This window comes from Centruroides sculpturatus, unplaced genomic scaffold (assembly GCF_000671375.1).
Source record: "Centruroides sculpturatus isolate CEXI.00-Female unplaced genomic scaffold, Cexi_2.0 scaffold215, whole genome shotgun sequence".
Taxonomy (NCBI): domain Eukaryota; kingdom Metazoa; phylum Arthropoda; class Arachnida; order Scorpiones; family Buthidae; genus Centruroides; species Centruroides sculpturatus.
Genome location: NW_019384381.1, coordinates 95,539 through 112,938, shown reverse-complemented (window position 1 = coordinate 112,938; position 17,400 = coordinate 95,539). Strand labels below are relative to the sequence as shown.

Genomic DNA, 17,400 nt, shown 5'->3' with positions numbered 1-17,400 from the left:
ATAATAAAGTAAAAACTTGAGTAATAATATGGTATGAATTTAATTTATCAATATTTAATATTATTTTTAATAATCTTCAGAACTAATATAAAATTTTTTCAACTGAATTTTCTATCTGACACTTAAATTTGAACTATAGTTAGTTATTGAAATTATGCAATTCAATTTTTACAGCAAAGCAATTAATGCAGAATATGAAGAATATGTCCTTAATGTTGGAGATTTTGATGAAAGAGTATTTTTAGTAGAAAATGCAAGTGAAGAAATAGGAACACCAAGTGTAAAATTAATTGCAGGCAAAGAATTGATGGAATGGAGGCAGACAAAAAGAAATCTGCAGAAACATTTGGAAGAGGTAAAAATTTTCATCAGTCAACTAAAATCTAACTTTAAAATTAAGTAATGTATTAATTTTTCAAATATTTTTTGGGTTGCAATTTGAAAAAGTTGTAGACCTATAAATTTCCAGTCGTTTGTTTGTCCATGCATCTGTCTTTCCTTAATCTCAAGAATGGAGTTGATAGATGAAAGATGAGACCAGATATGGAAACCTTAAGGGCAGGATGCCTCAGTTAACTATATAAGAATGTTCAATTTAAACCAGAAATCACATTATTTCATTTCAAAACTTCCCCTGAAAACAGTTAATTGATGACCGGGAAGACTCTACTGTTAAAGGAAAAGTATGGAGTATATGGGCAAGCCACCAGTAATTTGAGGTGGAGAGCATATATTCTAAATGAAACAAGTAAAACAGCTAAGCCATTTTTGAGACAAGACTATGTCTCAGAGAGTGCGAGCAATGCATGTTGAAATCTCACACTCGTGCCTGTGTAGAAACAGTCTCAGCATTTTTGCATTTTCTTTTGTTCTGGTTCTCAGTCCCCTGACTACCTACAAGTCTGGTTTATTTTATGTGCACATGATTTGGGCACCAAATACTCTGTGCCAAATTGCTACTCCTTACTTGTACTCTTTCATACCTTTAGATGTGCAGCCATTGACAGCAGTGCGATTTTAGAGAAGAGATATAGTCTTATCAATAAATTAAAAATATGATTAAAAATTGCAGCCGGACATTGTGACAATGTCACAATAAATAATTGCTCATTTTTCTTTAAATTTAATTTAGTGAAAACTAAAACAGGTCATGAGATTAACCTACAGTCACATACAATAGCAGTGATTTTTTCCATGCCTACTACAGGGATCACTCTGGAAAATTTTAAAAAATTGCCAAATCATTTTGCCAGTTTTAAATTTTTTTCACTGCTTCAAATTATTTATTACCACCAGTTTTTCTTAGTAATTAATGCTGGAACTGGTAGCCTTATCAGTACATTCAGGAAAACAAAATTAACATGTTAAGCTGTCACTTAGAAATAGGAATAATTTTTTAATGAATAATTCCAAATAACACATTTTATCACAATTTTTAAGCAGTGTTTCACGTGTTCTGTCATGTCAAAATTTTTATGCTTTAGTCTACTGAAAAAAGATCAAAGTGAAAAAAATGTCACCCCCAAAAAATTCCCCAAATTTTGTCTCAGCTGATAAAAAAATTCCCAATCTGGAAACGCTTGAAAACTGCCTTCAATTTTCAATGTCACTTATTACTTTCCTGTTCAAACTTGCCATGCAACATCAAGAAATCACTAGGTTTGTGGTGCATGGGTCTCCTAATGCACAGGAGCTAGACATTCTGTCATTTTTCCTGACATCTACTTTGTGATTCATTTTCATACCAAATGTTGAAATAAGATTAGGCTTTTTATTGCCACAATATTAGCTTATATTTTTATTGCCATTTTAATGAAAATATTGCCAAGTGGCAATTTTTGTACTATGCAGCCCTGCTACTAGTTTTTCCCCCTATATTTTTGCATTTTTTACCTAATTGATTTATTCAGCTATGTTTTTATTCTACATGCTATACAATTAACTGTGTAAATATTTTCTGCTTATTACTAGCCTTCAAAAAACTGCTACAGAAATCTTGCATTCAATCATGTACAACTTTTTTACATGAGCTTATGCATACATGGTAATTTTCTGCTCTAATGTCATTTTTGGTGATCTGACATTATGGAGGCCTTACACAATTGTCATAAATAGTAGTCATGATGTCATGGATGTTTCTGTAAGATAGTCTTGGAGTGCTATGACTATCAAGAATTTAAATGTTTTTGTGGATTTGTTTTGTGCCTAAAAAAATACATAAAACCATTTTCTGGTCCTGAGAAACATTTCAGTTCTCCTGTCATTATTTCCAGCTTTTGTGGGCTTTTTCACATAAGCCCACACTATTGCAAAGTTTGTATGTTCTTTCAAAGGCTGTTGTAGGGAGCTTTTGAAAGGACATTATTCTATAAAGAAAACAAAAACTTGAAAAATAAACATTGAAATTTGGCTCATGCAGAGAAGACACATTATAAGATTTTTCAAAATCATCAAATTTAAGGAATGACAATTACATGCAGTAAAGTTATGCATAAAAAATCAGCAGAAAATCTCCAGCTTATACAAATGAAAAAACTGTAAAAAAGAAACTGTGTAGTCATGGGTTAATGTAATAGTAATATTTTTTATGAATAGATTTGTGATTATTTTGGAATTGATAAATATGAAAGTATACTAATAGCATGATAAAAATTACTGTCTTTTGTAAGTAAAACCATTTCCATTCAAAATTTATTTTATGTATTTCTTAGACAACAACTTTAGCACCAGCAACACCTTTAACGGGTAGAAGATATTTAAAAGATAAAGAAGCAGTTAATGTTACACCAGTTTCTACTGCAACACAAAGTGTTAGTCGTTTGCAAACCTTATTAGCAGGATACAAAACTAGTCCTAGTGAAAAACTACTGGATATATTTAAGTAAGTCTCTAATTTATAAAAATAAAAAACTTATATATTTTGAGAACTGTTATTATATTTTATGCAAATTAGAAATTTCAACTTGATAATTTGATATTTAATGTTATCTAATCCATGGATACAAATGTTTTTAATTTTTATTTGCCAGTATTTGAAAATTGTCCTTTTTAATATGGTATTAAGTAATTGAAATCCTGACCTAATCTGTTCTGTTCTAATATTATAAAGAAGTAATGTTTGTAAGTTTGGATGCAGCGGGTAATCTCCAAAACTACTCGTCCGATTTCAAAAATTCTTTCACCAATATTTAGAATGGAACTTCAGAGTGGACATATGCTGTATATTATTCCGGTAAACATTCATATAAATTAAAAGATATCATCTAGGTTAAGGTTTTTATGTCCAACAGATGGCGCTAGGAGTACGATGACCTAAGTTTGCTTTTCTGTGAGGATGAACTAAAGCAGATCATCTTCTATCTATCTATATAAATAAAAATGTAATGTCCGTTTGTTTTTACCAATTCCTTTGAAATTTTGACACAATGCTGCATTTGAATACACACATTGTTTTTATATAATATACATGTCGAAATTCCCCCCATTGGGGGAGATGGTTAGGATTAAGGCTACTGTAAAGAACTCTGCTTCTATTTATACTATTTTAGATGCAGTTTTTTGCATTTTTGATTGCGTTTTAATAGGATATGTCAACAGAATATAAACTAAAAAGGAATTTTTTGATATTTCCCCATGGAGGAGAGGGACAGGATTAAGGCTTACCGTGAAGAACTTCTATTATACCGTGAAGGCTTCTATTATTTTTTTTAATGCAGTTTTTTGCGTTTTTGTTTGCATTTTAATAGGGTACGTCAAGAGAATGTACACTAAGAAGGGATTTTTCGAAAAATTCCCCCCCATGGGGAAAGTGTTATACATTTATAATAGATACATTTTAAGCCACAACAAGGCATGGCAGGGTCTGCTAGTAAAATATATAGGTAGATTTTGCTTAGCAATCTTTCAGTTAATTGAAGAATTGCATGCATTATTCCAGATGCTACAAATATAAAGCAAAATTGATTAAATTTTAGGATTTACAATAAGAACATATTATACTGATCTAAGATATAACTAAGGAAACAAACAATTCAGGTATCAGTTTAATATTTATGAATTGTGGATTATTTTTGAAGTCAGACATATAATTTCTTGACCACAATATTAATGCAGAAAAATATTTACAGAATTATCGTCTACCAAAAATAATTTCAAATGTTTTAAAAATGATAGTGATTCCCTATTTACTAAAATCTATTATCCAGAAGAGTTAAAATTTCAGTCCCAATTTTACAATTTACTTAATCTCTTTTAATACAGGAACTTCTTTAAAAGCGGTAGTTTATTTAACATCAAATTGAATTTCATGAGTATTTTAAAAATTGGAAAGCTACTCCCCAGGTTTTACTTTGTTAATTTTATTTAAATATATCCTAATTTTGAGTCAATTGTTTTAAAACTTACTTCTGTCTGTTATAACTATAGATTTGATTATTGATTGTTGGGCTATTGATTTATTAGCCCTTCATTTTTATCTAATTCTATGGCAAATTTTAATAAACAGTAAGAGTTTTAAGCTTGTTTAGAAAAATCAAAAATTTAATATTTAATAAAATGTCATTTTAATAGCATGTATCAATGTAGAGTTACTTCTAATTTGTATTCCAATGAATACTAGATAATGGAATTTATTTATTTATGCAAGAAAATTTGTGTTTATTTTAGAGAATGTAGTCGTAATCCTGAAGAAGCTATAATGGCTAGAGTGAAAGAAATGGGTGAAATATTCTGTGAATGTTATGCTCAGGTATTATTTTTCAATTATATTATTTATTTTTTCTTTTATAACTTTCTAGAAAATACATTCCACTCCAATTTTAATTGCATGGAACTACATACAATTATTCTTAAAATGTGTTTAATACGGCTGTTAATCATTCTTTTACATATGTAATCTTGGTTCTTTTTATTACAAATAGTTTTTAATAATAAATACATTTATTGAATTACATTATTTATTCATTTTTATGAACGTATTTAATTTAAAATATGTTTAAAGATAAAAAAATCATTAAGAGTTCATTTATCATGACTTCCTACCTTTAGTAACATTAAATATAATATAATTGACTATAATGATGGATAAAATATTTGATTCTTCATTATCTGAGAATAGAATAAAGATTTTGATAAATTGATTTCATCTTCAGGACAACATATTAAACAAAATTCTGATCCCAAACTTAAGAAAAATTCAAGCAAATGGTCTCATTTAATGAAAGAGAATGAAAATTGTATTTATTATTTTGAATAACAAATTTCTCAAATATATTTGTTTCAAATTTTAAACTATAAATTGTAAATTTATTGACAATAAATAAATATATTTAATTAATTTCTAAATAATTATTATGGTGATATATACTAATTATTATATTCTTTCAAATTAAATTACATTTATATAATTATTGCTATTTATTATTTAAATTTTTAATTGTTTAATATTTATATCAGCAAGCTTAAAACTGGAAAATATTTTCTGCAACATTTTAGCTAATTTTACAAAAAATGTTGTAGCAAAATTTTAGAAACTGTAGCTGACATTTCTCACTGGTGAGGCTACTCAGAAAAATACAAAATATATTATTGTTTAAACATTTGTTTATTCACATAGATACTGTATACTATTATAGTATACTGCACTATTAATGTAACAATGATTTTATTGTTACAACCCACAGTATCATACCAATATTCAACAATTCTTCTTGTTTTTGATTCACACCAGGCAACAAATGCTGAATAAAAGTTAAATTTCTGTGTTGGAGGGCCATTTATGGAGATGTCTAACAAGTTGCTGGCATTTTTTACATTATGAATGGTTCTGAATTGGAGTTTTTGTTAATTTCATCTCACTGAAATCTCACACTCAACAGTGTACACTGGGAGGAGTGAAAGAACAAATTCAATAACTGTTACATTAGGGTAATCTGAGAGAAGACCATTTACAACTAACATTTTATAAACTTTAGCCATTGACATATTACACCTGACAACAACAAATCTTTAAAAAGAATACCACTCTGTCAAATTATTTTTTATCTATTCCACTGAATTGTGGTTGCAAGAAGTTGTGAATATCTGCCATTTCATTGTGACCATATTCAGTAAATATACTTGAGTCTGAACTAAAAATATTTTTTGGCAGCAGTATGCTAAACAGTTTTGATTGTCCCAATTCAGAAAACCTGTCTTTTAAATTGGCAGTCAAAATAGAAAAAACTGCTTAACATTTTCCAAAGAATGCTGTATTTTTAGATTGTGTTTTTATCATGTGGCCATGAAACATAAATTCACCAGTTACTGTGATACCATTGGGTACTTCACCTAAACAACATAGTATAACGACAAGTAGGCCAAACAAATATAATGGAATTTTCCTTCTGCCAAAGGCAGATGGAAAATTAAGTGGTTAAAACATCTTAAAAATGTTACCTTTTAAGATTGTGGTTAAAATTAGTGATGGGATAGTAGCAAAATTTCTCTTGATTCCAATTCTTTTGAATACTTTCTAAAGTTTATTTGAGTTTAGAAAAATTAATAATTTACATTATGAGCATAGTACATTCATTAATTAATAAACATGAATGGAAAATGATTGGGAAATATAGAATCAATCTTTTGAAAGAAATCTGAAAATTCTCCTTTTACATGTGGATATGCAAGTTTTTATTGTGTACTACAAAATAAATTTGTAATCTTATTTCAGATGAAGTTAATATTGTAACACTACTTTTAAAGAAAATACAGCTAATTCCCTTTATTTCAAGGAAGTATCTCAACGTGTGATCCAAGGTCACCATCTTTGGAAAGTGCTATGTTGGCCAATGCGATGACTGAGGAGGAGATAAATGAGAAGATTCACTTTTTTCATGCTTCTCGCAATTGGCATGCTTGTAAATGTTTTAATTTTGTCATATTTGACACTAAATGAGATTCAGAAAATGATGCAACAAGCCAAACAAATATATTATTATTGTCATGAGTTAATGAATTTTTGAATTCATTCATTCGAGCTACAAATGTGTGAGTAGCAGGGGGCCACTGGGTTGAACCCTAATGACCGCTTAATCTGCACGGGCCTAACAGACCCGCTCTCAGTTGTCGGATGACACCAATATGTGCGAACCGAGGGGATAGAACAAGAGTTTCTCCCACTTACCGGCGCGCTGTCAGAGAGTGACTATAGGAGGGCAAAAGGAGTGGGAGGCGTAACGAAGTCATGATGAGATGTCGGTAGTACTTAACAAGAGTCATTAAATTAGGAATAACATATTTAATATAAACTTAAAAGAAAATACAAATACATTAAAATTACACATTAATTCTAAACAATATGAAAACGATAATTATAATAACCTCCGAGTCGCGACAATATCGGACAACCGATGTCCATCTATCCCGTAAGTGGGAACACCAAAGGTCCTCGACACAAAATAATTCTAAGTCCTATCCAAAGGAACAGATAAATAAATTCAAAGTTCCGAGTATATCGGTAAACGACAAATTTCTAAGTCCCGAGTATACCGAGAGAGAGTGAAGTAAAAACAATCTAAGTATTTACCTCTTTAGGTCGGCGATCAGAAACCTTGAAGTCCTTCCAGAGTAGACGCCTGTAGTCTTCTTCCTCCGATGATCACCTCGAGATCTCCGATCATTCCCCTTTTATACTTTTTTAGCGTGGGAAATCTCGGGGATTCTTCTGACGCAAACTGTCACTTCTCCCGATTTATGACAGTCTCCCCCGTCATGGGTGACGACAATGCAGACATCGCTTGACCAATTAATGTTAAATTCGTCATCACCTGGGGAGATGACTGACCATTTTTGGTAATGTTCTCACTGTACGGGTGACCCTTGTAGGTGACCTCTTGTCTACTCTCTATACAGGAACACCCGTCCGTCTCCATCAACCGGACACCCGCAGGAGACTATTCTTTTACAAGGTGTCTGCGGTGTGACCAATTAGTAAAAACAAACAAACATCCCGGGGAGAGGGGAGTTCTTCCGCAGTCGCCTCGGACGACTTCGTCCTAGGGATGACCTTCTTGACGGACGAATTATGCAGTTCATTATCCGGGGTCTATTCCTCGGGTAACGGGGTGAGAATGGGAGAAATAACGGAAATAATGACGAAAGAAATATAAAAATTCTCATACGATAGTCAGATTTTCACAAATGTCTAGACTAACTCATCTTAAAAAATCAATTTTTAAGACTCAAAATGGCAGTAAACTTAGTGCAAACATGTATTTTTACTTAGAATTGTGCAAATTGCATTTGAAAATTTAGCGTATTGAAGTATCATCTGTGAATTGTAACAAAAACTTTAATAATTGGGCTGAAATTTGAAAAAAATTGTTGATCTATAAATTCCCACAGTCGTTTGTCTTCCCTTAATTTTGAGAATGAACTTAGATAGAGGAAAGACAAGATCAGATATGGAAACCTTAGAGGCAGGAGGCCACGATTAACTATATATGATCTTCTGATGCAAACTGGAAATCATGTTATTTTAGTTCAAAAATTTTCACTTGAAAGGTGTTAGTTAGATGTCCAGCACAACTCTATTGTTAATTATAATTAGAAAGTTGTTTTATCATTATAAGTAAGCATAATAAATATAAAAAATAATTTTTATATATGGTAATTTTGTTTATATTTTAAGCTGTTTTGCTGACACTTAAATATTTTTTCTGAATACTGGTAGTGATTTGAAACTAGATAACCTGATAGTTCAATCAGTGTTAACTAGCTTATAATTAAAATTAAAAAAACAGGAAAATTTATAAAACAAAAATTAATGGAATTACTAAAAAAATATAAAATAAATTTAAATTTGATTATCTTTTGTGCGAAATAACACTCAAACAATTTATATAGTTATGTTGCAAAAGAAAAAAAAAAGAGTTGCAATTAATTTAAAAAATTGTAATTAAAAGTTAAAAAATGAAGGCAAAATTAAATAAATAATAATTAAAATTTAAGCCTTTACCAAGATTAAAAATCAGATCAATCGAAAATTAAAACAATGTTTTAAAAACTATTTAAAAGTTTTTGAAATTTTCAAATTGTAAATTAAATTAATTTTTAAATTTACGTTATTTGTGTGAAGCAGTGATGGAACATTTTGCTTTTTTATATACAGAATACAGATTGCTGGTCAAGCTGGCCGAATTCTGTCTGGATGGCAACCCTAATGTCACCCTATCCCCCCTAAAATGGGATGGTTAATTTCAACCAAGTGCAATCTCTCATCTCTGACTACACGAACGAAAAGTCTGCAATGACAGACATCACTTCGTGTATACAGCATTGTGTTCACTCTGCTTTGTAGACATGAAAGTTTCCAATAAACTAATACTTAATTGTCAACATTGTAATTTAAAAAAATTTTTACTCTTTGACTGAAACAGATAATTAACTTTCTTATTAATTAAATGTGGGAGAATCAGAAATTGTGATGAGATTTGCTTCATTTTGATTTTGATTACCAGAAAATGCTTGATTTTTCCAATTTTGATTTTGATTAATCATCCCATCACTAGTTAAAAACATCCAAGTGGTTAACTAATGTTTTTAAAATGTTTTGACCATTTGGAAAATGTTAGTTTTTTAGCAAAATGTGCCAAAAAAGATGTTGCTAAATCTAAATTCTTGTAGCATTTTAGTGAAAAATCTAGGAACAGCTTATACCCTGTAATAATTTTAATTGGTCATCAGAGAAACCTATCAGACAAAATTCTACAGAGACAGGATCCTGCCATCCTAGTTTCTTACCAGAGAGAAAATATACATTGTGTTCAGTTAAACTTTTACTCAGACATAAAAGAGATCTTTCAAGAATTGCATGAGTATATTCCATCTCAAGTGCCTTTTTTACCTCTTCATTGTTTACACTAAAATAACTTAATTTATTCAAAAAGAAATGTGTAAATCACACAAAAGTTTCACTACAATACATACATTTTTTTACTTAAAGAGAAACAAATCCAAACTGGAAAAATGTAGATATAAATCACCTCAGTAACCTTTGTTTTATTCCAGTAATATCTTAAAATCCACAAACATTTTTTGACAGCCTGACTGTCCTGCTTCAGATCAGTTATATGTGTTCCATTTAGAATGTTTGTTCTTTCTCCTAGGCAAAAGGACGAACTTTCTAAATGGAACAAATATAACTGTCTTGAAGCAGGACAGTCAAGCTGTTTGAAAATGTCTGTGGTTTTTATGATATTATTGAAATAAAGGAAGGTTACTGAGGTGATTTATACATAAATTTATCAAACAAGAACAAAATGGAAATTAAAGGTGTGATCTTCACAAATCATGTAGGAAACACATAACACTTAGAAAAGAGCCAACAATGAACACTACTGTGAATTGGTTATACATTATAAAGAAATGAAATGATATGCATGAGAAGCAGTAAGTAGATTCCACAAGCAATTTCCAACTTCTCCAAGATGACATTTTTTACACATACTAAAGCAAAATAAAAGTAATTATTTTTGTATTAATTTATACAGGATTTGTCTTTTATCTTTTACAGTCAAAGATTATTTGCACTTTATGCTAAATCTTCCTAAAATTATTTCCTTTGCTATCTTTGTACTTGGGAGAAATGGGAAAAATTTAGATTATATTTGCTATGCAACTACTGTGCATTATAAACATGACTCTTTTGAACAAATTAATTTCATTGTAAATATTGTGAGCAAACTAATGCACCATAAACAATACTTGAAACATCTGTTTTTATATCTGTATAAATGTTAAAGTGAACAGACTAAATATTTTTTTCTTTTGGTAGTATTTTACCTAGTAGTATTTTATATGATAGGATTCTGTAACTGAGCCATATTAATGTAAAAGTTGCAATAGTTATAATTATTATGTCTTCCTGAAAAGATTTTAAAAAACTAGCAAAAAGTCTTTAAAAATTTATTACAGTTAAAGATTAGAAAAATGCTTTAAAAATTAAATTTAACTTAAAACATATAGCAGTTTAATAGAAGATAATTTTTTCTTAGGAAGTAAATATTTATTTTTGGTTTTTTTTAATGAAATCTGAAAAGTAATAATTTTTTATTCAAAATTTTAAGTTTAATTACTTTTAACCAACTATCATTAAAATATTCATAAAAAGGTTTTTGTAGTGTTTGCTATTGATTTGATTAAATAATGAAGTAAGACTCTAAATGTTGCTCAATAAAATACTGAGAATAATAAAAGAATACCATGAAAAATTGAAGACTACTAAATGAGAGTTATTCAGTAGAAATGTCATATTACAAAAGACAATGATAACATGCTCTAGATTATATGTGAAGCAATGTTTATTTTGCTTTTCAATGAACATTATATTTTATATACAAGGCATTGAACCTCTACTTGCAACACTACAAGCCTCCAATTGACATGCAATTAAATTGGTCACACAAACTCTGGATATCTCATTATACTGGGGAATAATATTTCATGCGTTCTTTACTTGGATGTGTATGTTTAAGAATTTCAATATTGTACTGTAGTTAAAAATGAATAAAAACTTTGAAAAGTAAATGTATACATTTTTTATTTTTATGTATAATCAGTATATTATTCTTTGTCAAATTATTCAAATGTTTTATTTTATTTTTTAATTGTGTAATATAATAGTACTTTATAGTTATTTTTAAACTATAAAAGTGTAACTATAAAGATTTTGTTCAAAAATTAAATCAAAATATGGTTAAAGTCACATTCAATCATATTAATGCATTATTATGACATACAAGTAGAAGTATTGGAATTACATAACTATAATGCCATATTTTCAATTTGTAAACAAAAATTTTCATTTTGTTTTATTTTATAGCCATCTGAAGACCATCCTGGTTCCCATATAGATTTTGCAAAGAAAAGGCTTCAGCTTGGAGAAAGTTTATATTTTAAAGTTTTAGAGAATATTATTATAATGGAAAGGAAGAGACTCCCCCCATTGACAGATCTTTCAGTAAGTATTAATTTATTATTAAAATTTGTAAACTATTTGGTGAAAGCCAGAGGTTAATTTGAATAAAACAAATATATTTCTCCTGATTAAAACATGACTTTTTAACTATATCTTTGATAAACTGAACATTTTCACTAATCTTTTTATTCGTAAAAAAAAAGTTTTAAAATGTATGGTATAACTTTGAATCTAACTTATTAAAAATTTGAAATACACTTTTTAAACTTGTATTTTGAAGTGATGAATGTAATAAAACTTAATTTTAGACAAGAAAAATTTTATTATCATAATTGCCTGTAATTGTATACAGTTTATTTTTAACTTTTCCACGAATAAAAAATATTGTACTGAATGTGAGGCATAGAGTACGGAGTAGATACTTTAACTCGTTGGCACATGCCTAGTGCCGATTAGACACTAATCCATTTTTAATTAGTTAGTGTAAAGATTTGAGTTGTTTGAAAAATCAGAAAAAATTACTACCTGACTAATTTTTCTTTAATTTTACAGTGCGCAATTCAGTTTTTGCTTAAAGCGTTCCATTATTTTTATTTAATAATTGGTGTCAAATTGCACTATGGCGTGCATGATTTCAGATTTCAATTTTCAAATTTCCTGCCAGTTGCTGTTACTAAAAATAGCCACAATGGTGGCATGTGTGCTTCTTTGCTTATAATTGTGTTATTTTAAAGCAAACAACTTAAAAACTCAAATTTGACTTGGAAATAATTAATTTTTTCCACGTATTTTTTAAAATCATTTTATAAAGTTTTAGGACACCATGCCCCATATAATTTTTGTATTTTTTTAATTTTATGAATATGAAAATGCAAGCGACTGTAATATATAAATTAAAGAATCTTTGCTTATTAACTGCATCTAGGCACATATGTATCCAGCAAATGCATGGTGTTTTGTTTTTTTTTTATATTGAATTTCTTATAAATAAAACAGTTGAAGTGCGGGCTTTTATCAGTTGAGAAATACTAAAAATAGTATTTTTTAACTGATATGTTCTGAAGCAATTTCCACAGTAGTTTTCAAGTTTATGACTTTTTTTCCAGAGAAATTTTATGAAAACCAATATTTTTTCACTACCTGCAGTAAATTCTCTCACAGTGTGAGAGAGCTGTACTCTTGTGGTTGTTATGTGCAACAGTTGTGATTTAATAAATAACTATGTAGAATATTTAACCTTTACCACAATGCTATACATTATATCTTTTTCTCCTGGTTTCAATGACAGGACTAATCCCAATACATTTCAAATACATTATTGCAGCTTTTTTTGACAATGTGATTTTCTCACTTCAATGTTATTGTCCTGCTGTCTGGTGATCAGTTGTATGATAGGAAATCTAATACAGTAGAGCATCAATTATCTGACTCAATTGGGGACTCAAGTTGGTTGGATAACCGAAAAAAATGAAAAAAATGCATTATTAGTATAGTATATTAGTATATCCCATGTAATTAGTATATTAGTATATCGCTATTAACCAACTTTGCATTGAATTGATGTTAAGCCTAACAAATTTTTTAAAAATAATAATCGTCGCTATTGTATCGTTAAAAATTATTTTTAAATTATTTTATTGCTCACAAAATAAACAACCACTCATAATTAGAAAATTAAGTCTCATTTAAATACTTGCCTCCCTTCAATGGTCGAATCAGTGTTGCCAGCTAAAACACGCAAAAATTTAACAAAAATAATATTAAAGTAGCCAAGACATAGATAAATATTGTAGTGCTACATCACTAGTGGACGTTTGAAATTTGCTGAGTAGAATGGTCTGTTAACCGATGTGATGGTTAATCGGGGGTCGGATAATCGATGCTCTCTGTACTTTCAATTTTGCAACAATTAAAATTTATGTTCATAACATAGTAATAACATTTAGTAATTGTGACCCAAACATTTATTTGGTAATTTTATAAATATTTTTTAAGTTATTAAATATAAAATTATAGAATTCATTACTTGGCAATACTAGTTGTCAAATCGGAAACAAAACATTCTACTGAGTAAAAGAAAACAATTTGTTAGTTATTCAACCCATTACTGACAGAGAAGGAAGTTTTTGAAAGCAAAGTAATAAAAAAATTAGCAGTTTATTTATTGTACTTCACAGTAGGGGACTGGTAGAGTCTATTACTTTTGTGGGAGAAAATAAACAAAGCTTTACTACGCTGAATTTGAAAAATAATATGATCCTGTAAAATTTAACAAATCTGATGCAATAAGATAAAATTGAAATTATTTATGGTGAGTTAATATTTGATAAGTTTAGTTTTTTGCATTTACAGATCAAGTTACAGAAAATATTTTAAAAAATCTGTTTTTTAAACCCTCAAGTATTTTATACTTTTAGATAGTAGAGAAAATGTAGAAATCGAAAATATAATTGTAGTCAAGCATATATATCAGTAAAAATATAAAAATTGCATTAAAATAACACATTGATGAACGTCTCAAATGAAAAAGTAATTGAATCGAGTCCCATCACCATATTGATTAACACGCCACAGTAATTAATTGATTCTGAGTGCGTCATGTTGCATCAAATAAAATAATTTATAAAAATTTAAATAATAAACATGTATATAAAATAATTGACTTTATCTGTTTGCAATAATATTGTAAAACACACTGTACTTATAGTTTAACATTTCAGATAATATTTAATTAATTTTTGAATTTTATTATATTTTATATATGAAAATCTAAGAAAAGCATATAAATGCATAAAACTTAATTTAAAAAATATCTGCAACTTCAGACAATACAAAGCTATCAGAATCCATCAAAAAATGTTAGTTAATAATAATTAAAATCAAAGAAAAAAATTAAATTTTTAAGCTAATGAAATTTCTGTCGTAAAAAGTAAGGTATGCAATCACATAATGCCAGCCTTGTGTAACCAAAGCGGCCGAGGTTGAAATAAGAGCCTTGACTCCAGTAGAAGTAAAAAAACACATCAGCACATGTCTAGGACAATAAACTTGAACAGGAGTGAAGATGAAACATGACACCTTGTAATTTATGCTAATTACCTTCTAATATTAAGAATGTTAAGTCTTCACTAAATTACAATCAAATTAAGATTTTTTTGACTGAATTAAACTAGAAACATATTGAGAAACTGAATTAAAGTAAAAATACCAGTTTTTCGGCAATAAATTTTCATTAATTAATTTTTAAAATTGGTGCTGGTTTGATTGTGGTTGTGCAATTTATATTTGTCAGTGCAGGCACATGACAACTGGTTAACATCATGGAAAGAGAGAATTTTATGTGCAAAATATTTTATTGAAATCAATTTTTCATTTTTTTTTAAATATCAGTATAAATATGTAAATAATTGGAGAAGAGAAAAAAGGTTTTATTTTATAAATAAATAACTTCCTTGTTTATATGATTAAACATTTTTTTTATAAAATGAAAAAATAAATGTGTTTTAATCTAATATATTTTTTACTAAAAATTGTTGAAATTTTTAAAATTAAATTTCTTTCTTGAAATTATTTTATTCATTTATATAATCTTACATTCACCAAACCATATGAATACTGCTAAAATTACAATTCCGTGTTTTATGTTTAAAATATAGTCCATATCAGATATAAGCTATTTTCATGCTGTTAAATTGGGATATAAAATAGTATTTTGTATTATATGTTCTGATTTAATGATTTAGAAATAGCTTTATTATGTGGACATTGTAAATCAGTGATACTATGTTAAATGAGCATAAATTCAATAAACATTTTGAAGATGAAGTTATTAAATATGATAGCACATGGAAACTTTTTGATTATATATAAATTTTAATATTATTTTGGATTCTTTCATATTTTATATACATATATATTTTTCTTAATAGGAACTCTTGGAACGTGATATATTTCATAAAACTTTATTTGCTTGCTGTCTTGAAATAGTTCTTTTTTCTTACAATTCACAACGGTAAGTCAAATAGTTTATTTAACTTTAAATAAAATATACAGCTTAAAATTTTTTAAAATGATAAATTTTAATCATCAGAAATAAAAAAACTTTAATTTACTGGTGTTTCTTTGAAAATTACTTGTGATAAAGATAAAAAAAGAGAAACTAATTAAAAGAATAAATAACAGAAATATTTAATAATTAACAAATTTTACAGTTTATTTTAATTTTTAGGTGATAACCTTTCAACAAATAAAATAACAAAAAAATTACCATTATCATTGTAAGAATACAGTCAATTGAAAGAATAATGAAAGAAAAAGCTTTAGCTTAATTAAATAGTATTTACTGTAAAGAAGTTTAAAAATAACTTTTTAAACTTTTACAGATCATTAATTATTTCTGTTTTTACAGGTTAAATATTAAATGTATGTGAAATGAATTTTTATTTTGAATTTCTTAAACACTGCTTATATGATGATTGCCAATTTTAGTTCACTTTTATCAAAGTTTACAGAAATCAACCAAATATGCTTCAGTCAGTCACTTTTTGTAAAAGAAAAAAAAATTAATAATAATAATCTCAAGTATATTGTATAAAATAAATATTTTTTAATATGCTTATCTTTATTTTAAATGAATCATTGAAAAATTGTTATATGTTTTTCAGAACCTTTCCATGGATTTTACAAGTTTTTGAAATTCAACCATTTTGCTTTTATAAAGTAATAGAATTACTTATTAGAGCTGAAGATGGACTCTCAAGAAATGTTGTGAAACATCTTAATCATGTAAGGAATTTTATGTTTTATGGTACAAAGTATTTATAGGAAAAATGTGATTTTATATATGGGGGATGCAAAAGTAAGTATACAGTTGTTATTATGGAAAAGAAAAACATACAGGGAGAAAACAGGAAAAAATGTATACAAATTAAATCACAAATAAGGAATACAAACTAATAAAAAATAATAATAATGAACACCGAACATTTATATTTCTTAGATTCTCAACTGTATACCTACTTTTTCACCCCCTGTATATGTATAAAAGTATAAAAAATAAAAAGTACAGAATGGCAAAGCTAAAAACATAACTTGATTTCATTTGGTGTCATGATTTTAAATGACAAAAATTTATCAATTATTTCTTTCAGTAGGATTACAACTGCATGTGTGAAAATTTTTAACCTATTTGATGTTGAAATTTTTATTTGTTGCCTGTGATGCCGTGTTGAATTTTCATTGATGTTAAGCCTAAAAAATTGTTTTTTTAAAAATAATAATAGTGTTTACTGTATCGTAAAAAATTATTTTTTATGTTTCACAAACAAAATAAATATATTGAATAATATAGAAACAAAAAAATTATATTTGAAAAGTTCATTTTAATATAAAAATTGTGATGCATAGCGACATCTAGTATCAAAAACATTCCGATGTAAACACGA

General features: G+C 27.9%; 1 protein-coding gene across 1 annotated transcript in view; it reads left to right on the top strand.

Moving 5' to 3' along the window:
• LOC111617886 (retinoblastoma-like protein 1) overlaps positions 1–17,400 on the top strand; it is a 133,897-nt gene that overhangs the window by 85,349 nt on the left and 31,148 nt on the right. The window contains exons 8-13 of the mRNA XM_023359235.1: positions 175–355; positions 2,712–2,881; positions 4,666–4,747; positions 11,861–11,998; positions 15,886–15,968; positions 16,621–16,741. Coding sequence (XP_023215003.1) covers positions 175–355; positions 2,712–2,881; positions 4,666–4,747; positions 11,861–11,998; positions 15,886–15,968; positions 16,621–16,741 — 775 coding nt within the window. The remainder of the gene's footprint in view (positions 1–174; positions 356–2,711; positions 2,882–4,665; positions 4,748–11,860; positions 11,999–15,885; positions 15,969–16,620; positions 16,742–17,400) is intronic.